Source organism: Cyprinodon tularosa, unplaced genomic scaffold, assembly GCF_016077235.1.
Source record: "Cyprinodon tularosa strain WSP-4 unplaced genomic scaffold, ASM1607723v1 ctg64, whole genome shotgun sequence".
In the NCBI taxonomy this organism is placed as follows: domain Eukaryota; kingdom Metazoa; phylum Chordata; class Actinopteri; order Cyprinodontiformes; family Cyprinodontidae; genus Cyprinodon; species Cyprinodon tularosa.
The window spans coordinates 1,263,273-1,288,232 of record NW_024039385.1 but is presented as its reverse complement, the minus strand read 5'-3'; the positions used below and the strand labels follow the sequence as shown (position 1 = coordinate 1,288,232).

Genomic DNA, 24,960 nt, shown 5'->3' with positions numbered 1-24,960 from the left:
AAAGGATTTTTCTTTTACTCAGACCTAACAAGTGAACTAAACAGGCTTCCTTGTGTGAACGAATCCTAAATTATGAAAGAGCAATGGGGCAGAACTGGGTTTTATTTGGTCTCACAGCAAAACAAAAGTCTGTAGATAGAATATAAAGGCTTTTTTCAGAGATTTGATGAGCTCAGACAAATATGTTTTAAAAAAAGACATAATTTATCCTGATCAAGAGTAAAATATGTTTTACAGGTTCATTTGAGTTTCAAACAAACATAAACTTTTTGCTCTGCGTGCGTCAGCCTTACCGGTCAGGCTGCAATAAATCAAGATTTTACTAAAACCATGCATAGGACACAAGAAGAAAAAATTCATATGTGCTCTTTAATAAAAAAAAAAAAAAAGGATTCATTGTAATGCTAGTGTTATTATCTTTTTTTAAAAATTCTAGACAATAATTGCTAGAAAATGGAAAGCAAACTTGCTAATGGTATCAGTAATTTATCCAGAGATTTTAAAGTGACTCTTGATCTATAAGTAGCTGTAATTTAATTTTAAGTTAATTGATCAGGTTTAGATGAAGCAAAAACAGCCAGAATCCAAGGTGGTATAAGCTTGAAGTTATAAACTGCTTAGGTTCACAAAAAAGTCCCTAGCCATGAAACAAAAGGCACAAAAGTGAGATTTTATTTAATTTACTGTGAAATCTTCATAACTTTCAGTTGAGCTGTTGCTTTTATCATGAGAAGAAGTCTGTACACTTAAGCTCTGCTGCTAAAAATGTAAAACCTGAGAGAATAGCAGTGAAAATGGTGACATTTATTTCTATAGTGCCGCGGGACACGTTTTTATCCAGCCTGTGTACCTTTGAAGTTAATTCACCGTGTTTCCATCACAACATAGAGATGACAGAGTGTGGCAGAACGTCTCAGAGGAAAAACTGTTTAAATTGCATTGTTTTAAAAAGTCATTAACTCAGCAGCAACTACAATAATGGATGGTCCACCTGAACAGTTCTGGATTTATTATATTGTTTCCACATGGTGACAAATGAGAGTAGCTCATCAAGTAAAGATGCTGCCTGAGTAACGAAGAGGTTCAGAGTTGGACCCCAGTGGATTCATATTGCTTCTTTTTTCAAGTTAGTCATTCAACTAAAACAGGTTTATTTCATGTTCCTTATAAATATCTGACTACAAAACTCATCCCAATATAATATAATATAATATAATATAATATAATATAATATAATATATACATATATATATATATATATATATATATATATATATATATATATATATACAGGTGCTGGTCATAAAATTAGAATATCATGAAAAAGTAGATTGATTTCAGTAATTCCATTTAAAAAGTGAAACTTGTATATTATATTCATACATTACATACAAACTCATATATTTCAGATGTTTATTTTGTTTAATTTTGATGATTACAAATGACAACAAATGAAAATCTGAAATTCATCATATCAGAAAATTAGAATATTGTGAAAAGGTTCAAAATTGATGGCCCCTGGTGCCACACTCTAATCAGCTAATTAACTCAAACCACCTGCAAAAGCCTTTAAATGGTCTTTCAGTCTAGTTCTATAGGCTACACAATCATGGGGAAGACTGCTGACTTGACAGTTGTCCAAAAGACGACCATCGACACCTTGCACAAGGAGGGCAAGACACAAAAGGTCATCGCTAAAGAGGCTGGCTGTTCACAGAGCTCAGTGTCCAAGCACATTAATAGAGAGGCGAAGGGAAGGAAAAGATGTGGTCGAAAAAAGTGTACAAGCAAGAGAGATAACCGCACCCTGGAGAGGATTGTGAAACAAAACCCATTCAAAAATGTGGGGGAGATTCACAAAGAGTGGACTGCAGCTGGAGTGAGTGCTTCAAGAACCACCACACACAGACGTATGAAAGACATGGGTTTCTGCTGTCGCATTCCTTGTGTCAAGCCACTCTTGAACCACAGACAGCGTCAGAAGCGTCTTGCCTGGGCTAAAGAGAAACAGGACTGGACTGCTGGTGAGTGGTCCAAAGTCATGTTCTCTGATGAAAGTAAATTTTGCATTTCCTTTGGAAATCAAGGTCCCAGAGTCTGGAGGAAAAGAAGAGAGGCACTTCATCCACTTTGCTTGAAGTCCAGTGTAAAGTTTCCACAGTCAGTGATGGTTTGGGGTGCCATGTCATCTGCTGGTGTTGGTCCATTGTGTTTTCTGAGGTCCAGGGTCAACGCAGCCACATACCAGGAAGTTTTAGAGCACTTCATGCTTCCTGCAGCTGACCAACTTTTTGGAGATGCAGATTTCATTTTCCAACAGGACTTGGCACCTGCACACAGTGCCAAAGCTACCAGTACCTGGTTGAAGGACCATGGTATCCCTGTTCTTAATTGGCCAGCAAACTCTCCTGACCTTAACCCCATAGAAAATCTATGGGGTATTGTGAAGAAGAAGATGCAATACACCAGACCCAACAATTCAGAAGAGCTAAAAGCCACTATTAGAGCAACCTGGGCTATCATAACACCTGAGCAGTGCCACAGACTGATCGACTCCATGCCACGCCGCATTGCTGCAGTAATACAGGCCAAAGGAGGCCCAACTAAATACTGAGTGCTGTACATGCTCATACTTTTCATGTTCATACTTTTCAGTTGGCCAACATTTCTATAAATCCTTTGTTTTTATTGGTCTTCAGTAATATTCTAATTTTCTGATATGATGAATTTGAGATTTTCATTTGTTGTCATTTGTAATCATCAAAATTAAACAAAATAAACATCTGAAATATATGAGTTTGTATGTAATGTATGAATATAATATACAAGTTTCACTTTTTAAATGGAATTACTGAAATCAATCTACTTTTTCATGATATTCTAATTTTATGACCAGCACCTGTATATATATATATATATATATATTCCAGTTTCAGCCTTGATGCCTAAATAAACCATTTAGATATTATTCCTTAAGTAAACTTTGAACGCACGTATCAAACTAAAACCATCATAAAAACAAAAGGACTCTTGCCCGCCTGTAAAATGTTTTTTTAAACCCTAAAAAATAATCTATATAAATTTTGTTGGTAGAGGCACCATCCAGTGATTTTGTTGATAACAGTTTCCTTCTATATTTTTCTCTATGGTATAAATGTTGAATTATACAAATAATAAAAGATGAACAGATCTTTACGCCATGTACCATTGCATCTATTAAACGGTAAATCAGAGCCTTTATGAGCAGGTAACTTGGTATGTTTAAGATTTAAATCCCTGTGACAGAGATACCTAAAATACTTTAAAAAAAACTTTAATTATCACATTGAATCTGAGATTAACTGCATACTTTAGCTTCCCAATGATGACTAAACAGCAGGTCTGTCTGATGCTCAGCAAGAAATCAAAAGGTGTGCAATAGATCTGTTGTTTTCAGGTGCTGCTAATGTAGTGCTGCCCTGCCACCTTGTGGTGGATTGAGGCAACAACAACTGAAATAACCAATTATTTTAGGAAAATCTCACATAAACAGGAGTTTGGATATTTTAGCCGCAGTAATCGGCTTAAAACCTCTTAAAACAAAGCTAGGTAAGCAGATTATTAAAAAGGAGATTATTTGACATGGTTGCCAGAGTTAAGACCATGTGAAATTAGCCGACAGGAAACTGAATATTTAATCCTTAGTTGTTCTCATGAATGAATGAACCTAGTGGGCCTGAAGGAAAGCAGACCAGTCTTATTGATGTCTGTTGTGACTGCTGTAATTATCCCTGTTTTGATGTGAGGATGTGGAGTCATGCAGGCTGGTTGTACATCTGGGGCAGGATGAGGTAGCAGTAGAGCAGGATCCACAGGAGCAGCAGTATTTCCAGCTCCAATTGCTTTATGTTACAGCTGGCTGCTATAGATCGGAGACTCAATCCTCTATCGTTCCTGGAATAGAAATAAACAAAGGAGTTTAATTATTACATCCAAGTTGTGAAGCAAAGAAAAAACCTGAAACCCAATTGGACGACTTATTTTATTATAGATAAAGTAACCTAGATAACACCTTCCACTTTTTTCAGTTTTATATCCACATATTTAGCCAGTGCATTTAGATTGTTGAAAATGTTCTCTTAACTGCCTTTGCTTGATATTTTGTTGATCCACCTTAGGCAGCAGTTACAGCCTCATGTCTTGATGCCATGAGCTTAGCAGGTCTATCTCTAGGCAGTTTCAACCATTCTTCTTTGCATTACTTCTCAAGGTCCACCTGGTTGCATCTTCTGCAAATCTGGATCGGGTTTCCATCCAGGAAGTCTCTGTATATTTCTGCATTCATCTTTCCCTCTATCATGACTAGCCTGCCAGTTTCTGCTGCTGAAAAACCTCCCCAGAGCCTGAGGCTGCCACCACCATGCTCCACTGCAGGGATGGTGTTGGCCTAGTAATGAGTGGTACCTGGTTTCATCGTAATGTGATATGAAAGAGTTCAGGCTTTGCCTCATCACACCAGATAATGTTTTTTGTCTGAGAGGCTATAAGGAGCTATTCTGGTCATCTTCCTGGCTAATGCCCTTCTCCCCTAAGAGAATCACTCAGTTTGGACAGTCTGCCAGCTCTAGGAAGAGGCCGGCAGTTCCAAACTTCTTGGAATGTATCCTTGTATGTATTAAGGAGGCTTCTCTGCTTAATAAACCTACAAAGCTGCAAAAAAATTTTGCATTCTCCAAAGATCTGTGTCATATGGCAATCTTGTCATAAAGTCTGCAAACAATTCCTTCAACTTCATGGTTGGTGTTTGCGCTCTGACATGGACTGTCAGCTGTGGAACATTATATAACAGGAAGTGAAGGGTGTGTGAAATGATGAATCAGTACCTGAATGACCGAGAAGATGCCCTGCAGGCCGCAGTCCAACCGTTATCTCCTTCATGGATGTTATCATGGGACCTTTTGGGGGAAGTTTTGTCATCTGCTATCAGATCCTCATGTCTCCTGATCATAGGTTTGCGTTTTTTTGCATCTTCAGTTTGAACAGGCCCGAAATCAGATGATTGAATCAGATGAAGAGCTTCCTCCATTTTCACTGCAGCTTTACAGCCTGTGCTGTTTACTGTAGTTATGTTTCTATTCCTGCTTTTAAACCCAGCATCACCTGTAAGTGTTTTCCCCTCTGTTTTATCCTTGTAATTTTCTGATTTTACACATTCCTCGATGCTTGTCTCACTGTCCTCAACACATGCTTCCTCCATTTCGCTCTGCTCCTTTAGATCCCGTCCTTCCTTTAATCTTCCCAAATCTCGCCCCGCTGTTCTCTCAGTCATATGTCCCAGTTTTTCAGAGAGCTCCGCTCCCTCTTCGTCAGCATATTTCCCATTAACCGCTTCAAAAACCCTTGCCTTCACTCCACCATCTTGTGTTTTGTCAAACCCGTCCCTGTTTTTTCTATCACCCTCTGTCTTTTCATTGCTCTCCTCTTCAGTAGATGCATCACTGTTTGTTCCTCTCCTGAACTTTGGCTCTTTTCTGCTTCCTGTCTCAGCCTCTGGCTCCAAGTCAAGCACAGCTCCATTGTTTGTTTTCTCTCTGAGGCTGTTTCTGCTCTTGTCCAAATCAAACTTCCTGTGAGCCACTGACTGAGCTCTTTCTGCTGATTCTGGATTAAAATCTGTGTCCTCACAGAGATGTTCTTCCCGCTGTTTATATCTGCCTCCATTAAACATCCCGAGTCCCTCCAGATGTTTTGACTCTTCCTCCATCTCCTCAGCTGTTTCCTCCTCTACTTTTGGTACTTGCCGTTTTGATGGATTATTTGGTTGGAAGACATCTCTATTTAGATCCAGAATGTAGCTGTATGCCTCCTCCTCATCTGAATCCAGAGCTGATAAGGTGTAGATTCCTTCCTCAGAGCTCTGGGAAACAAGACTCCGGTGAACTCTTCTCCTATCATGGCCTCGATCCAAACCCTTATCCATCCAGGATCGGATCTCTTGGTTAGCTACACCTGCTTCCAATGGACTGGGCGGCTCTAACACCCTTTGGTTAGAGGAAAAGGAGATTTCACTCTTGTTGGAGCTACAGGGGATGGCTTTGGACCATTGTTTCCACAGCTGCTGCTCACTGCTCTTCTCAAAGGTTCTGAGTAGAGCAAGGGCCTCTGGGTCATCAGCAAGGGTTCCTCCAAAGCCGACTGGTTCTATAGATCCATAGCTGGGAATCTCAGGGAAATCACAGTGCACCATGTGATCCTGTAATAGAAACCACCATCACAGATTAGCATAAGGAAGGATTTCTTTCATTTACATGCTTGGAAGCACTTTTGATTTTGCAAGGTTAAAAGAAATGTTTTGTCATGTGATGAAGGTAATGGTGGATTGGATAGGGGTTTGAGTAAGTTAAATTTGCTCTAGCACAAGCTTTCTCTAAATTTAGGCATCTCGTTGTGAACTGTTTTAACTCATAAAACCATCTTACAGAGATGACTCTAGATTGGAGGTCTTCAACAGGGGGTCTGTAACCCCTAGGGGGTCTACGGAGGTACTGCATGGGGGTCGCTAAAGATATGGTTTATTAGACTTTTTTTTTCTATATTTCCCCCTGCAATTCCACTAATTGAAATTTGGTTAAATACACATTGACACAAATTCAACACACTGTAGTAAACAGATAAATGGAGGCAGAAGATGTCTTTCAGTCATCAATAGAAACACATTCAGCGACACACAGGAGCTCTTTCAAGCTGGGCACCATTTCATTCTCAACACCTGTCCCATCAACCAGGAATCAGAATCAGAAATACTTTAATAATCCCAGGGAGAAATTACCTTTGTTACATTACATCATCTGTAATAGAGTGACTATATGACCAGTTTGATATAATACTATTTCATACTATATATAAAATGAGGGGGTCCCTGCTCCATCTCGCCATCAGTTTGGGGGTCCTTGGCCTGGAAAACGTTGAAGAACCCTGAACTAAATGACTCTGTTTGGCTTAGAAACAAAGTTTGGTTTAACTTAACTCCTTCACAGTGATCCACCAGCACCTTATTGCTGGAATAAATTAACTTTCAACACCTGGACTATTTGCTCATTGTTGTGTCCGATTTACCTTACAATAATCCCTGTTAGCAATAGAAGTAGATAAAAATGTATATCTTTGCTTTTAATGTGTTTTCAATGCTAAAGGGACATTTATTCAAATGCCATTTTGCACTGAACCACTGCAACTTGCACACTGTCTCTTATCCTCTGCACTGTTCACACTTTGACCACTGCTGCACTTTTTGTATTTTTCTATAACTCGTGCCATTTGAAATATCAATGCAACGTTCATAAGCTGTATGTAACGCAATTTCGTTCTGTATGCACCCTGTGCATACAAAATGACAAATAAAGAAGTCTAAGTCTAAGTCTAAGTCTAAGTCTATTCATAGCTGCAAACTATAACGTCTCCAACTGATGCTTCAAGTCGTCATGAATCCAAATTTCTCTGTTATTACACTTTATACAGGCTGCAGCATTCGCCTGATTGCCACACATAGGGTCGCCAGTTGGCCATGCTCTGTTTTCCCCTCTAACGACATTGTGAATTTATTTTTACCTTTTCTTTTAGTGTGCGGATTGATTTTGTAAAAAATTAAATCAAACCTAAATTAAATTAGGCACCTAATTCTGTTTCTTTATATGTGACAGTCCCTTTATTTAAGGGACAGGCTGTAAGGCCAGCCACAGTTATCCCTGGTTGGAAAAACCAATATGGCTGCCTGTGAGCTAAACAATGAAAATAGCGGCAATTTACACCAATTTCTAAGCTGCTATTTTAATATTGGTCTAATTGAATTGTTTGCACACATATGATATTTATATGCTTATAATCCATAGAAATAATATCAGCCAGCTTGAGGTTTTTATTATTGTTAGCATGAGGCTAACTAGTGCAAAGCTAGCAAATACAGTGTCATGTAACATTCATTACTTATTGGACTTTGCGGCAATTAAGTATAATACCTCCATAAAGTGCAAACAGGGCATTTTAATTGGATTTTGTGTAATAGATCCAAATAAAGTCATACAAATACTAAGGGGAAGGAAAAATGATACAAGGTAATATTTTCTTGCAAATATCAAAAAAGAGAAGCCTCCCTGGAGAAATACATCTTTATACATGGAAAAGTTGATATTCTGCAGCTCTACCGTAGAAATTTTGTAGATGCCCCATGCATACATCTGTAGGTGAGGTCCAGAGCTCAGGGAGATGGTCAGATGCCGGGATATCACCTTAAAACATAACCCAGCTTTCTCCCTGACCTGCCTCACTGTGTTTGTGCCATATACAATTAGAGAAGTGTATATCACTATGGATCACTTTTTCTTCTATGTATTTTTCACTATGTGACACACTGCTCCCTGGGTGCCACACAATGGCAGCCCACTGCTCCCCAAGGGTATGGGTTAAATGCAGAGGAAAATTTCTCAAATGTGAGATTAATAAAGTTCAATTATTATTGTTATTATTCATTATTAAAAGCCAGATAAACCATGTTGTTTTGTTTGCTAACAAATAATGAAATATTAAGGGCTGTAAATACTTGCGTAAGTCTCTTTCATGCTAGGTTTTAATTCAAAACCAAAACCATAACCATTGTGATACACAGTATGAAAATCTATGAACCATCCAAAACTACATGGAAAGACGAGAACAGTCTGAATCGTGGTGTTAAAAGCTATTCTAAAATCATAGGAGAACACCAGAGAGACTTGACTGTCTTTTTAATTTAATGCACAAATTGCAAAAAGTCTAACATGTTCCTTTCTTTCTCTGTACCTGTTCTTAAAAATGAATTCTCTTTGTTGTCTTCAGGATGTCGCCTTGTCATCTCACTCCGTAAAGCAAACCAGAAAATGCAAAATTCTTGAATCCAATAGGCATTCAACTTTTAAGCTCTATATAGTGGAGCTGTTTTTAAACTGTGCTGTGCTTTTATCTGTTGTATACTTTTCTTCTTTTTTTTTCTCATTGTATTTTAATATTACATTGTATTGTTTTTTTATGAGTCTGTCTTTTGTGCTGTTTAGAAAAAATTGCCCCTCGTTGGATTGATAAAGTGGTCCAAGTCTAATAAATCGTGTAGCTGCCAGTACAATTATTTCAATTATGACAAATTTCCTTGACAAAGTAATACTTTATTTTGGGGTAATTTCTTTGTTTTTAATAATATCTTCATGCATAATTCCAAATTATGTAATTATGTTAGGTGGTTCTTTTAAAAACAAGATGAACAAAACCGGAGATATGCATGTGTGTGATCCAAAAATTACCTTCTGCTTACTTTTTCTACTAATCTGGATTAAATGCGTTAAGTAAAGTTAGCTTTCCTGTTTAGTTTACTGTTATACTGGGTTGCTCCAGTATAACCATGAATTCATCAGTTTTCTCATGAATTTGCCCAGAAGTTAAAATCAAGCATATTTCTTCAAGTGTCAAACTGCACTGACCTCATCTATAACTGAAAAACGCCCCAGGAACATCGACACATACGTTATGATGGACTGCTCATCGGGTTTGGAGCACATCACGTCTAGAATGGGGAAGATAAACATTTCTTTTATGTAACCATGGTAACTGCATGACTTAATTTAAAGTCTGTATTCTGGATTTACCTTCAGGCTCAAGTAGAAGGGGTACATCCAAACACTGATGAGCCACCATGAAAGCCTGCTGGATGTTTTCCTTTCGCTCTTTGGACAAGCTCTCCCTTAGGTCAATCAGGTCTGGGTTCATTGACTTAATCAAAGCGAGGAAGGCCAGTCCGCTCCTCCAGCTCGCCCCAAAGTCATCCACGATTACACCATACCTGCAAATTCATGACTAACTTTCACCATTCGTGTATCTGGTAACTTCTGCTTGGCAAAATAACATTTTCTTTCACTTATTGAATTTGCATTCAGACTCACTTTGATGTGCATCTTTGGACCCAGTGCAGGAGAGTCTTAATGGCTTTGCTGTGGTACTTTGGCTCCCTTGCAGTCTTTTTACCTTTCCTTGGCAGGGTGTTGCAGGAGTAGCTGTCAGTGTCGGCTGTCTGTGGTGAGAGGTCACTAGTGGAGGGGTAAGTGCTCAGTGATAAAGAGGACAGGCTAGAGGACAGACGTCTCTGCAGGCCTCCTGTCGCCTCCTTTACCTGTTTGTTTTCAATAATAGGGACAGGAGTAAAACATTTGGAGAAATATGGTGCAAATAAAAGTAGATCAGGAGTGTCACACTGGTTCCAGAAAGGGCCGTGTGGCTGCAGGTTTTCTTTCCAACCAAGCAGTAGCACAACAGACTCCAGTCATCTCATCAAGTTAGTCCAATCTGAACATGATGACTTGATGAGATGACTGGAGTCTGGTGTGCTACTGCTTGGTTGGAAAGAAAACCCGCAGCCACACGGCCCTTTCTGGAACCAGTTTGACACTCCTGGTGTAGATGGAACCTATTTGCCTACCTGGAAGTGCAGGATAATGTTCCAGATGAGGTTGAGAACAACAGAAGGGATGCCGTCAGCAATACCGGAGGCATCAATATCAAGGAGCCTCACCTGGTAGACAGCATTGTTGTAAATAAATAGGTTTCAACAGACTCAGTTGCATTGAACTGATGAGCTAACACTCACATGTCTGTCATCCAGGAAGGCCAAAGCCTTGGAAATGTTGTTCAGTCTGAAAATGCGATGGGATGAAGATCTAAACCTGTAAAGCTAACATCACAGTGGGGAGAACGGTAGAAGTTCATGAGGGGTTTCCTATCATTAGAAGCAAGGGTTGGCAATATTGTATCACAAGTGACAAATACTGGGCTCTGCAAAAGTTGAGCAAATCTCCAGAACGTTTGCACAATTTGTCTTATGACAATAAACTTGTATTTTATTGGGATTTCACAATAAAATACAACTCCTCTTAACTCTAATGTCCCTGATTAAAATCCAGTACAACTCTTTAGGAGGTAGAGTCTGCAACTGTTCTGTAAAGGCCTCAGAGGTTTGAACAAACAGTCTTATGAAGAACAATGAGAACAGCAGACATATCAGAGAGCAAGCTTAAGAGAGGTCTTAAGCAGGATTAGGTTCAAATAAAACAATACCCCACACCCTGAAAATTTCACCAGAGTATTGTTTAATCGTTATCCTTTAACAGAAACAGTGTGACACAACTTTTAAATCAATAGAAAGACACGGCTTCCCAACTGAACTGACAGAAGAAGTTAGGAGAGCATTAATCAGAGAAGCAGACAAGAGGTCTATGGTAGTTGTGGATGAGCTACAGGGAAATATAATCATACCATAAAAACTATGGAATAGAGGGAAGAAGGTAAGCTGCGGGACACAGTGAACATGGGGCAGAATAGGTTCTGTTTAGTTGAGTTAGAGTTTAAATCTGTATCTCAAACATTAAGCACGGAGGAGGAAGCATCATAGCATGGGACAGTGATGCTGGGTAGAGTTATAATGATAAAAAAGGGGGTGAGACCATGACAAGCCTGAGACAGCGTCAGAGGGAATATCCAAAACATGCAGCTAATCTGGAGTGGTATCGATTGAAGCATAGCCATGTGTTAGGATGGCCCAGTCACAATCAAAACCTCAATCTGTGGCAAGAACCTGACTGAGCTTGAACTATTTTGAGAAGAGGCCAAAGACGTAAACCTTCAAACATGCAAAGCTAGCACAGACATACTCCAAATAATTTCTGCTTGTACTTGCTGCAAATACCTGCTTTAACATAAACTGACTCTGTTTTTCAAAAGCCCATCTTGTTCCATTTTCTGCAGAATTATGCACCACTTTATGTTGGTCTTTCACATAAAATTCCAATAAAATGCAAAAATGTGTACAATTTTAGGTGGCAAAAAATTAATTCAAAAGTTTGTAAATAACTTTGCAACCCAGGGCATACTCTGGGCATAAAACAAAATAGCTTCCCCATATGAGGGGAGTTCTTACTAGCTTGCAGCCAGACAGCTCCTCCAGCAGGGCCATCAGCATTCTGCCATCCTGAATGTCAGTAAACAGGTCGCACACTTTAAGCGGAGGATCGCGCTAGGAAGAAACAGAAACATTAAGTATTCTTGTGAGAAATGGAACCAAGTGAAGTGAAAATGTAATGGTCCACGCCCTTACTCTCTGCAGGAACACATTCATCCATCTGGTAAAGACTCTCTTCTGCATTTCTTTCCTCATACCTGGGAAAGAGGAAGTGGGATGTAAGGTAATCTTGTTGTCAAAACACCTTTTTGAGAAAAAAATTTACAATAGATGACAACATGTTGGGAGCAAAAAACAAAGCCTGAGTTGGCTGAAGAATAGGAAGTTCTTAGACCAAAGGTGAGGTAGTCCACTAATCTAGATCACTAAAACACATCAGCTTGTCACCCTACCTTGAGGATATCCATTGTGACCATTAACCACCTTTGTTGTTGTAGAATGAGAATCCACTAAATCCTGCATTCTCAGTCAATCTGCTCAGAATCCATTTCGGGGTTGAAAAAGTTGCTAAAAGCCGAAAACAGCAGCAATCAGAACTGCTGTGAGATTTCCTCACAAAAAGAAGGATTGAGGTGAGGCAAAGTGAGACAGTAAAGCTTGCCTCAGCATGCTGAAACCTCCCCTCAGAGTCAGAGCAAAACTCCCCCTGGGAGAACAATCTCCCCCCTATTGGTAGGCAGCAGTCCATAAAGTCATATCTGTAGAGGTATTTTCCTGATGTGCCTGGACCTTTCCATGCTGTGATAAAAGAATCATTGGTTTTACCGTATTTCATCACAGACTGGGAGCTGCATAGCAGAAGGAAGTTACACAACAATTTCAGCCAGGATTTATTACCTGAAATTAACACATTTTGTCTGGGCATGTTATAAACAGATATAAAGAATTAGCAGAGACAGACCAGTGCTGTTGTTTTAAGAATAAGAACTAGTAATTTCATCTGCATTTGTTTGTGCTTCAAGTTCAAAAGGCCTAAATTGTTGGTTTTTCACAATAGAATCTCTTTTGCAGCTGAAAATACAGGCTAGAAAAGAGCTAGAGAGAATCAAGATGCCTGTGAAGCTGTTAAACATGATGGTGAGGTAATGCTTTTTTTACACAGGGACATGAAAGTTGGTCAGAGTTCATAACAAGATAAATGGACCTAAATATTAAATACAGAACTGCAAAAACATGTTAAAAACATCAATTATCACCTTTAATTAAAACATAAATAATCCACCCAGTGCTGCAGAGGAACAGTTTAGCTCAAAGCATACAGTGCTGTTAGAACGGCCTATTCAAAGTCCAGACCTAAATCCAAGTCTGATTATTTGGAAAGACTGAAATTCAATGTTTAGGGCTGCCATTTGTGATGCTGCAACTAATTAGTTATTTTAACATGTACATCCAAACATAAAGCTAGGGGTAAATACTCCATTCCTAAAAAGATCCTCTGCTATCTTTGAACATTGTTTTATCTATTGGCCTTCTTGGAATGTGTTTGTAAAATATATGAACAATTTTCAGAAGAAGCTTGTGAAATGCTTCTAAATAAAGGAACTGTAGAATGGGCGTCATGTTTAAAAGGCTCTTCCTGGAGTTTCAGCAGATCTAAGCTAAACCATCTTAAATATTTATTGAAATATCTACTTATCAGTTTCTTACAATTTGGTGTAAAACTATTGACATCATAGTGTATTTAAGATTCTTAAAAAGTGATCACTTTACTTAAAATCCAAGTTATCACTTTACATATATATATATATATATAAAACTGTAAATGGAGCGTGTAACAAAAGTAATTTCCCTATGGGATTATTAAAGTATTTCTGATTCTGATTAAAATATAAATGTGGGGGTTTTAATATATGTAAACTGTAAATCAGGGGTCTTCACCGTTTTCCAGGCTAAGGACCCCCAAACTGAGATGGAGCAGGGACCCCCTCATTAAATATAGTATTAAATAGTGTTATATCAAACTGGTCCTATAGTCAATCTATTACAGATGGAGTCATGTAACTAAAGTAATTTCTTCCTGGGATTATTAAAGTATTTCTGATTCTGATTCCTGGTTGATGGGACAGGTGTTGTGAATGAAACGGTGCCCAGCTTGAAACAGCTCCTGTGTGTCGCTGAATGTGTGCATTGATGACTGAAAGACATCTTCTGCCTCCATTTATGTTTACTACAGCATGTTGAATTCATGTTAATGTGGATTTAAAGACATTTCAATAAGTGGAAAAATTACAGGGGGGAATATAAAAAACAAAAGTATAATCAACCAAAGCTTTAGTGACCCCCATGCAGTACCTCAGTGGACCCCATAGGGGTCGCGGACCCCCTGTTGAAGACCTCTGCTGTAAATAATCCAATCTGAAGACAGATCTTGTTCTCTGTGATGTGCTTAATCAAAATAATTACCATAGTAACATAACATGATTTATTTTTAAAGCAGAGACAAGAAGTTATGACTATGTGCCACAGTTGTGTAACACCAGAAAAAAAAAAACCTAGAAAGATTTTTACCAAGAAACCCCAGTTAATAGGTGATTTAGGAGACCAATTCCTAAGGTTGGCCCCTAGGCATCGAGGAGAACCCCAAGGCTGTGCTTTCAGCTCCTTTATATTTCATCTACACTAATAACTGCAGTCTTCCATCTTATGAAAATGTTAAAAACATATTTTGCATATAACACATCACCGGTGCTATTGATCAACAGAGGAGTTGAATCAGCATATAGGGAGGATATATGGCAGCTGACACACTGGCAGTCTCCACAACTACAGAAGTCACAGATTTCATGAAGGGAAAAGGGCTATTAGCTGCAGACGTATTGAAAGAGAGAACTTCTCAACATCTAGATTGTGACTTTAAAAGAATCTCACATATGCACTATAAAAAACTAAAACAAGAAAGCAAAGCAATGGCTCCCCTTCCTAAGATTCATTACACTAAAACAGGTGAAAGATTTATTGAAATAAGTATATTTGCTCTTAATTTTTGCAGGCAAGTAAAATTATCTGCCAATTCAATTAGTATAGATATTTTTTTACTTGTTTTGGGTGCAAAAACCTTATTAGTTTAACAGATCATATTACTTTCCAACTTCACTATTTTAAGAAAACTATAATTATAATTCACTTTATGCAGTGTAATTTCAAGCAGACAGCAGTGGTTTCTGTGGAGACACCCACATTATGAATCACCTTAAAACTGACGCCTGTTCTGATTCAGTTTTCCTGTCATCACTGATCCATGAGACGCACAGTGACCCACACTGGATGCACTTCTGCTTTATGTGAAATATGACTTGACCTTAACCACATTACACACCGACTGGATCTAGTTTGAAAATAAAGGTGTTTTTTTTGTTGTTGTTTTTTTTCTGCCAGGATGATGCGACAGTAAATTATTTAAATCTATAAAATGTAAACCCCCCCAAAAGAATGAAGCTTTTTATCCATTTTCAATATCTTGTTTTCTTGAGTTAATTTTTCCTGCTTTTATAAGCCTCCTAATATCTGAAAGCTGTAACATGTTTTTATGTTCAGCTCTCCACTGAAACACTTGTGGAATTTTTACCTGATATTATAGCTGTAAGCCTTCTTAGGAGGAAGGTATCTAGAGATGAAAAGGTTTATCTTTGCAAATCACCTCAGACTAAATAACTTTAAGTTAAAAATGTAAACATAAAAGATTTTCAGTTGTCTTAAATCTCCAGACTAGTTCCTCCCAGACATGTCTGCTGTGCAGTTTCTTCTTTAATGTTCTCTAACAAACCTCTGACCTTTCCAAGAACAGCTGGACTTGGATCAGAATAATTCTGAATGACAATGACTTTTTAAAATTTAAATATAGCATACTTGCATTTGTTACTCTGTCCCTTCCCCACTGAAGCCCTCTTTTACAGAGTTTAGTTGTTTCTAGTCTTTATGGAAAACCAGTCAGATTCTTGTTGATGTTCTAACTCAACCAATAAGTTGTTTCTGACATGTTGAAGTATTACAGAGTTTTTCTAGCTTAGTAGAAATTAATAAAAACATGTTTTAGTTTGTTAATTGTATCAGCAGAAGATGGAAGATCCTGATAAAGGTGCATACCGGCCATTAGCTGTGGAGGATGTTGATTCTTGTTTTGAAGGAGATTGTGAGTCTTCTTGTTTTCTGCATATTTCTCAAATTGATGTGATGACCAGCATCAATGTTTCACACATTGAGCAACAGCTCTAGTTTCCCCATCCCCATCTTTTCCTTTTTTTCCACAACAATGGTCTAGTTTGTATTAAAAAAAACAATCCACATAAAGGGCAGTGTTTGAAAATGACAGTATATGAAAAGGTTAAAAGGGAATATTTAGTTATAGTCAATAAATATTACATATAGATGTAGGATAGCAACACAGATTACTGTCAACATATTTTTGTCCTTATTTGTATTATTCTAAGCTTAAAGTCAACAAAAAATATCACATTTAAGGTTAAAATATAAAACACAAAGAGAATTAAGCAGAAATGGGACCTTAATGAAAAAAGGCTTAATATCTGCCAAAGTTGCTTTTTACAAAAAGGTTTCATCTGAGAAATAAGCCAAATAAAAGGTTTACTAAATCATCTCTTTGTTAAAAATTTTAATGCTTCCATCTGTAGAAAACAAAAAAAATTGATATTCTAGAGACAAAAAAAAAACAACCATTTGATTCATAATATGATTAATCTGATTTTTTTGAACATGAACACGAATGTTTAAAAATGTGTAAGTTGTCATGCAAAAAAAAAAAAAGACATTAAAAACCACCACATCCAGATGTGTGTCAAGAAATGTCACATTTACTGCTGAAAGAGGCAGAAAAAAAACACAAAAACCTTATGAGACTTACAAGTTGAAATGTTTTATTATTTACAGATTCAACAAGAAAAAGTAAAACCTAAAAATCAGAATAGAAGCTATTCTTGTGGCAGCGGACAGTGTCTGACAGGCAAAGCTTCCCCTGGTCCAAACAATATCTGGCTGCCTGGTTTTACTCTACCTGCCTCAAGAAAGGTGACGGCCACAGAGACCGGCCAACACCACCGTGGGAGGCAGGCGTCTGTCCAAGGAACATCGCACGCAGAACTCCCAATCCTGCAGGAGCCGCGCCTTTTCATTCATTGAGTTGCTTTTTGCAGCCTTGTTGAGCCCAAAGGTGATGGAAGGTCACCCAGAGCTGAATGACAAGGCTGCAGAGACACAGGACAAGAGTTCAAACACCAGTTTAAGACATTTTTCCCCAAAATGTATTTCAATCTGAAAACCTCACATGAAGAGAAAAGACAATTAGGAAAATGTATTGATACAATAACATCGTCTTTGAGACTCAGACCTCGGCAGGAAACATAGCGCTTAATTTTGATAGATATGCATGAACAGGAGCAAAGAATATGGCTGTTTCCCCCCCAGGCCTGAAACTGGAGGTGGAGCCGTTTTATGGAGTAGGCTCCATCAAACAGCCTAATCAATCCTGCTGAAACACATAACCAGTTATCTATGAGATGTCTTATCTGACAGATTTCAGTAATAATTTCCATGTTTTGTGATAACATAAATGTTCAACATACAGATTATTACAGATTTTTGTTGTTCTAGTCTTTATGAAATGTAAAAGGCTGATGTGAACCCAGCTGATCAGCAGTGTGCAGCCAGCAACATATTTTCTATAGTTTTTCTAAAGTTATTTTACCTCCCCAATGCAAAAAAACAAAAAGGTCAAGTTGGCAATAAGACTGTGCTTTTTATTAAGTGAACCAATATTAGCAAACAGTCAAAAACAACTATTTAATTCCAGGTTTTAACAATTTGATCAGGTGTTTATTTTAATCTAAAACACAACCATGTCCAAACAGATGAAAAATCTGATGAAAAATCTTAAGCTGCTTCAGTCCCCTGGAGTAAACAGTGAAACTGATTAAATTAACCTTTTTCTAACTTATGATGCGTTATTCAGGCAGATTTGATGTTAAAACATTTATATGATGCACAAACCCCACAGTCTTTCTTCTAACCCTGCTGATGCCATTTCATCATATTGTTCATTTCCTCCCCATAACGAAGCTTGGAGCCTCCGCATCATCTTCTTTTTCCTCTTCTGTTCCACTCTCCTCCTTCTTCTCCTCCTCTCCGCTGCTGTCAGAGTCCGTATCTCCTCCCTTACCGTCTTTATCCTCCATCTTAGCCTTCTTTGCTAGATGCTTCTTCTGCTTAAGCTTTTCCCGCTTCTTCCTTCGCTTCGCGGTTCGCTCCTCGGCTGCCTTTCTGTTCTGCTCTATTTTCTTCAGGTACTCCACGTCCTTGTCCTGCTTCTCTGCCATTTTGTCCAGAAAGTCCTGCCTCTGGTACTCTCTGCGGCGGAGGTGGCGGTAAACGTGGAACTCACCGCTGCCTGCGCCCGCGCTGGAGCCCATCACGTCCCGGACGAACTCCGGCGGGGCGCGAGGGTTCCACTCCTTTGGCCTCTCCGGGATGGGAGCGGGCTTGTCGGGGTTTCTCATGAGCCGCTCCAACTTCAGCCGTTGCTCATCCGCAGGGGTTTTGGGGAGAATCAGCGGCTGAGCCTCTTTCCCCCCTGATTTCGGTGGTTTGTTATTTTTCTGCGTGTGCGCCGCCATCTTTCGAAGTTGCCCTGGTGGTGTTCTTCCTTTCTGCGCACCTCAACCCGGAAGCTGTTAAATGACCCCTGGTCGACGTTTTTTTTTTTTTCTTTTTCTGATGTAAATATATATATTTACGAAATTAAATATAAATCAGACGATTTAAAACGTTTCTTTTAGAGCAAATTGTTTTTAAAAAAGAGTAAATCCCTTATTTTATATTGTTATATTATATTGTTTTTCCTTACACAACCCACGTTTGTTGACGTTAATGCACTTTGACTGATGTTGGGTCTGGACAATAGCAAATCAAATGAAAGTTTGACGTCATTCAGCCGTCCAATCAGCATCTAGATCCCGCCCAGCAAGCTTGAACTCTCTGTTGCCCCGTGAGTTTCTCTCAAGGGGAACGTTGGTCGTTTGGTGCATGGCGCGTGTTTTGAAGCTGCTCTGCTTGTGGAGAAATGTCCTGGGCCGTGAGTAGTGAGGAAACAGGAAGCGATTCTTGTGGGATGGAAGAGGGAAATAGTGACAATGAAGGTTGGAAGATAGCAGCATCAAAAAATGAGAAAAAGCGGAAAAAACAGAGATCAGTTAAAGGGGAATCTAGTTCAGAACAATCCAGTGATGATCAATCCATACATTCCACAGCACAACAAAATGAATTCAAAGTCATATTCAAAGTCGTTAATCAGGCAGACTCTTTTACAAACTGGAATCCGGTTCACTTAACAAAAACCATCAATAAACTTGTTGGAGAAGTCAGAGGTGCCAGAATTCTGTACAGTGGAGACCTGCTAATTAACTGCAGAGACAGCGCCCAGCAAGGCAAAGCAATACGTATTAACAAAATTGACGGGATAAGAGTTCAGTGCAGCCTAATGGAGAACAAAAAGATCAGCAGGGGAGTCATTGGAGGAGTTCCTCTGAAAATTTCTGAAAAAGAGATTCTGGAAAACATAAGCGGTGCAAAAGTAAAAGAAGTAAAACGGTTAAAAACAACAAGAAACGGAGAAAGATCTGACAGTTTATCTGTACTAATTAAATTCGAGGAAGAGCAATTACCAAGCAAAGTATTCATCGGTTACATCAGTTACAATGTCAAAATCTACAATCCACCACCATTGAGATGTTTCAAATGTCAAAAATTCGGACACATTGCAGCAGTTTGTAAAGGGAAACAGAGGTGTGGAAGGTGTGCAGGAGAACATGAATATGGTAAATGTGGAAAAGAAGCTAAAATAAAATGCTGTAATTGTGGTGGAGAACATACTGCTGCTTATCGCGGCTGTGAAGCAAGCAAAAGGTCTGAAGAAATAAAAAAAATGAAATTTGAGCTTGGAATAACTTATGCTGAAGCTGCAAAAAGGATCCCATCTCAGTCAGAAAAACCCAAACCTACAGTTCAACACACGGCAAATTTCAAACCTCTAGAGAAATCTCCAAAAATTGATGAAGACTCACTAATTGTTAAAAAGACAAATTTTGTTCTTTTCATGGTGGAAGTGATTAATTGTACTGCTCAGACGACAAAAAAAACAGAAAAAATCAAAATAATAGTGAAGGCTGCAGAAAAATATCTGGATGTTAAAGATATGAACTGGGAGATGGTTGGAAGCATGATGGAAAGACCAATGGGACCATCAGAAACTGGCAGAGGTACGATGACCTAGAGTAAATTAAAATTATACGGGCAAATGTAATTTAGTATAATTTAGTATTATGTGGGTTTAAGTTACACAGGTTATTTTATTGTATTTTTTTTTTTTTTTTTTTTTTTTTGGGGGGGGTGAATCGTTTCCTGTTTCCTTGCTTTACTCCATATCAGTTGGTGGCGGTAATGCACATTTCACAAGTTTGCCAACCGCCATAAAATCTCATAAGAAGAAGAAGAAGAAGAGTTTCTCTCAAACAGACCCCAACTTGTCCTGTAGCGAGCTGTTTATTTGTCCTTAACAGTTAAAAGCTCTAAATTTTACCATGAATAGTTTAATAAGATCTACTGGCAGGTGTTTACGTTCCGGCGCGGCCGCGTGCTTACTCAGGACGGCCGACGGACGTGTTGGAGCGGCCTCGGCCCGGTTCCTCTGCTCGGCGGCGGACGTCCAGAAGGACCTTGGCGAGCTGGTGAAGAAGGACAAGGTTGTGGTGTTTATGAAGGGGACCCCCGCTCAGCCAATGTGCGGCTTTAGCAACGCCGTGGTGCAGATCCTCCGGATGCATGGGGTGGACCAGTACTCTTCTTATAACGTCCTGGAGGACCAGGAGCTGAGGGAAGGTCAGTAAGCTGGGACCAGTTGAGTCTAGCATGATGGACAACTTGGCATCTCTGATGGACTTTTAATTAAATTTGCTCCTTCTAATTAAATCAGGCAGTCTGTATTTTTTTCTCTCTCTGTTAGGTTTGCTTCCATGTTTCCATTAACCCAATGATCATGTCCCTCAGATCAGCTCTGCCTCTGTATCTCCAAACGTTTGGCTTTTATCAGTGTCCAGCAGCAGCTGCACCAAAGGGTGCGGTTCCCTCAAACCAACCAAGCACCATAGAAGGGATGAGAAACTTTATTTGTCCAACAATCTAACTCTCAGGGTTGAGAGGAGAGACATTGATCCCAGATGCTGTTCTCAAATGAGCTCTCAGGTCTTTAGCTGCCCTCATTTGTTTCAGTAAAATGTGATCATCATGATCAAACAGTTTCATCAGACGCTGAGCATTTTTTCCAAAAGTTAAAGTCGTTTTCCCTGAGTGCGTTTTCAGAACTGTAATCTGGCGTTTTTCTTATCTTGCTTTCAAAACAATGGCTTCTTCCTCTCTGAGTGGCCTTTCAGTCGGTGTTTTTCAGTCAATTATCTTGGGCTTTTACTTTTGTTTGTTTTGTGATAAAATTCTTTCTTTTTCTGGATATTCCCATCAGGAAAGCCTGATGTTTTGTCAAACAGGTACAGCTGATATAAAAATATGTTTTTATATAGTTGATGTAAATATCTTATTGTTATGAGGGAGTGGGAAATATTTAGATAAAATTAAACAAAAAAAAGGCAAAATCCATAGCTGTGTTACATATAGTAGAATTCTTTCCAAATCCCTAAGCATTACTCTCTATGACACAATGGTCATATTGTACTTATCCTATTGTGTGGAAGTATGAGGAACCGCATGCAAACACGCTGTTTATTTTTAATGCAAAAAGGGGTGCTGAAAATGTAACAACAGAACAATACAAGACACAGAGATTCTTCTAAAACAAATTTTCTTGCGTTTTTTTGGATTTCCATGCTCTAGAACAGGGGTCTTCCACGTTTTCCAGGCCAAGGACCCCTAAACTGATGCCGAAATGGAACGAGGGCACCCTAATTTTAAATATATATAGTATAATTGTGTTATATTAAATTGCACCTATAGTCACTCGATTAAAGATGGAGTAATGTAACTAAAGTAATTTCTTCCTGGGATTATTAAAGTATTTCTGATTCTGCTTCCTGGTTGATGGGACAGGTGTTGTGAATGAAACGGTGCCCAGCTTGAAAGAGCTCCTGTGTGTCGCTGAATGTGTGCATTGATGACTGAAAGACATCTTCTGCCTCCATTTATCTGTTTAATACAGTCTGTTGAATACATAAAAATGTGGATTTAAAGACATTTCAATTAGTGGAAAAATTACAGGGGGAAATAAAAAAAAAAGGGCTAATCAACCAAAACTTTTGTGACCCCCATTAAGTACCTCAGTGGACCCCCTGTTGAAGACCTCTGCTCAAGTACAGTTACATAAGATTCTCCAGGTTTTGGATAAAGCAAATAAGAAAACATTTCCAGCAAACATTCAAGAAAGGTTTTTAAAAAAAGAGAAAGTCACTATAACCAAAGAGGAACAGTATTTTATTTTTTATTTTTAAGCCAGGTTCAAAACCAAAATTATGGAACAGATCATCACAGTACAAGGAATTAATTTGATGAATTGATTTAATCAAAGAATTAAAGAATCAAGAATGATGATCATATAAAAGCTACAATGCTAGGAATGTTTGGATGTCCATGGGCATAAGGATGGTATTACATTTTGATATTGAAATACATAAATAATACTTCAAATAATGTTAAATGTGGAAAACTGGGAAAAGGCAGATGCAAATACTGTAGTAGAACAGATGCAGAGTTCTTGTAAAATGAATTAAGGGGCAGATAAGACTTTTTGATTTTTTAATTTTGATTTTGGAATGTGTTTATCAGTATATTTAATTTATGTTTTGTATGAAAATAAAATTAGACAAGTTAATTTATTTTTCTTAAAATAAGATTCTATTTGGTTTACATAAAATTTGTCTGGATATTTCAAATGGGAAAATCTTGTTAGATTGTGAAGTCAAAGTTCAAAGGTCAGCTGGTGCTACATACTCAGTAAAGTGACTAGCTTATGTTTCTTCATGGTTCTCCTGGTGATGTCTGATTGTTTTTGTCTCCTTTTCTTTAATCTGTGACATTAGGAGTCAAAGTGTTTTCCAACTGGCCCACCATCCCTCAGGTCTACTTCAATGGCGAGTTTGTGGGAGGCTGCGACATCCTGCTTCAGATGCACCAGAACGGGGACCTGGTGGATGAGCTGAAGAAGCTGGGAATCCGCTCCGCTTTGCTGGACGCCGAGAAGGAATCCAAGTAGAAGAGTAAAAAAAACATCTAAGGGCTGAGAAGACAGAGGACACATTCACTAGATCCAACCCCCTCCCATAACACCTCCAATGATTGGAGACGAATCAGCTATCAGGGCAAACTGCAGCAGAGTGCAGATTGTAAATGCTTGCACAGATTGATTATTATATGCAGATAGTTTTCTGCTCATAAATGCTATAATGTGAAATGTAATTATAAACAGTTCCTTTGCACTGGTACAAAATGAAAATCTGATATTTTGCAGACTCACAATCTTGTTTGTAATATATTAAAGGGACAGAATGAAATATTAACGTCGCCACGGTTTCCTCCGATGTGGCCTTGAGAAATCTCTGTCACCTCTGGCGTCCATGTTTTTTCTCTCTCAATTCAGACTCCTTTCAATTGAAAAGGGAAACAGGACTGACCAGAACAGAGCTTGGATCAACACAAAATGATGTCTACACACTTTAAAACCTTCCAGATGCACTGCCTGCAGCTCCACTGCTCCAACACAAAGAAACAGGGACGATGGAGCAAATGATTTTAAAAAATCCAACTGTTTCCTCGTCTTTTTTTTTTTTTTTTTTTTGCTGTGATCTACGTACAAAATCCACCTGCTGTTTTTGTTTGTTTGTTTGTTTTATGCTGAGACACACCAAACACACCTTCCCTCTTCTTCTCTGACTCATTTCCTGGACCTTCTGGACAAACCGAGGCAGTTACCGTAGTCTGTTACACCTGTCTTAGTTCAGCCAGTTAGGAAGAGAGTTTTTTCATATTGTTTCGGGGCGTTCTTGTTGAGTCTGCAACCGACAGTTGTATTATGACATAAACATGTAGTGCGCTGTAAGATATTGTACATTTAAAGCATATTGTTAAATGTTTTTTAGGAACGTGCTAAGCCTGCAGCAATTAAATACATTCAAACTTGTATCGTGTGTTTGTGCTTTATTTACTTTTATTGCATTTGATGTAATGCTTTAGATCAGTTACAGATTGATGGTAGACAATAACTTTTGTTCATGAAGGGGAGCGAATATCTAAACTAACAGGAACTAATTACCCTGTTTTGTTAAGTCATGTTTCAGATTCAGCTGTTATTGGATGTACATGGATAAAAATAACTAATTTGATAGTCTCCGCTTGCTCTCATTACCTATATATTGTTTTATACACACTACAAAAAAATTAAAGGAACACTTTGTAATGAGAGCATAGCATCAAATTAATTAAACTTCTGGGATACTAATTGGGTCAGGTAAGTAGCAGAGGGAGTTGTTAATCAGTTTCAGCTGCTTTGGTCTTAATATTGTTTACGTATATATATATATATATATATTAACAATTTACCAACATTTTGCCCTACATATTTTTCATAATTTGGCCAACGGATGCTTTCTTTTTCCTCTTACTCATCTGGTCTGACCTGTCAGCCATTAGTGAAGCTTTCTCAGAAGTGGACCAAGCCCTGATGATGTCAGAGGTTCTGGTTATCAACTAATCACAGGCAAAAACAAAACGTTTGGATCCATTTTCCACATTATTCCCTTTTTATCTGAGAAAAGATCATATTTGGATAGAGTTGCTTGTTGGACAGATATTCAGTGGCTGGAAAAGTATTCACACCCTTACCACTTTTCTTTCACACAGTTCAATTCATTTTTGTTTATTTTGTAGCACAATACAAACATTAAAGT

General features: G+C 38.4%; 3 protein-coding genes and 1 non-coding gene across 4 annotated transcripts; 1 reads left to right on the top strand and 3 right to left on the bottom strand.

Annotated features, from left to right (window-relative positions):
* Positions 1-3,461: 3,461 nt before the first annotated feature.
* On the bottom strand, positions 3,462-12,658 carry clmnb (calmin b). Its single transcript, XM_038308576.1, has 10 exons — positions 12,403-12,658; positions 12,146-12,207; positions 11,969-12,064; positions 10,643-10,726; positions 10,475-10,567; positions 9,942-10,168; positions 9,648-9,841; positions 9,474-9,565; positions 4,863-6,238; positions 3,462-3,933 (listed from the first exon to the last, which is right to left on the bottom strand). Exons 1-10 carry the CDS (start codon positions 12,470-12,472, stop codon positions 3,795-3,797), a joined length of 2,433 nt encoding a protein of 810 aa, XP_038164504.1. The 5' UTR covers positions 12,473-12,658; the 3' UTR covers positions 3,462-3,794.
* A 4,281-nt stretch (positions 12,659-16,939) lies between these two features.
* Positions 16,940-17,215, bottom strand: LOC119798919. Its single transcript, XR_005282784.1, has one exon.
* Positions 17,216-17,734: 519 nt separating this feature from the next.
* Positions 17,735-18,680, bottom strand: prkrip1 (PRKR interacting protein 1). The gene has a single exon (XM_038308556.1). It carries the CDS (start codon positions 18,631-18,633, stop codon positions 18,058-18,060), a length of 576 nt encoding a protein of 191 aa, XP_038164484.1. The 5' UTR covers positions 18,634-18,680; the 3' UTR covers positions 17,735-18,057.
* Positions 18,681-18,879: 199 nt separating this feature from the next.
* Positions 18,880-23,810, top strand: glrx5 (glutaredoxin 5 homolog (S. cerevisiae)). Its single transcript, XM_038308557.1, has 3 exons — positions 18,880-19,009; positions 20,517-20,893; positions 23,098-23,810. The coding sequence occupies exons 2-3, from the start codon at positions 20,596-20,598 to the stop codon at positions 23,268-23,270; spliced, it is 471 nt and encodes a 156-aa protein (XP_038164485.1). The 5' UTR covers positions 18,880-19,009; positions 20,517-20,595; the 3' UTR covers positions 23,271-23,810.
* Positions 23,811-24,960: the final 1,150 nt, after the last annotated feature.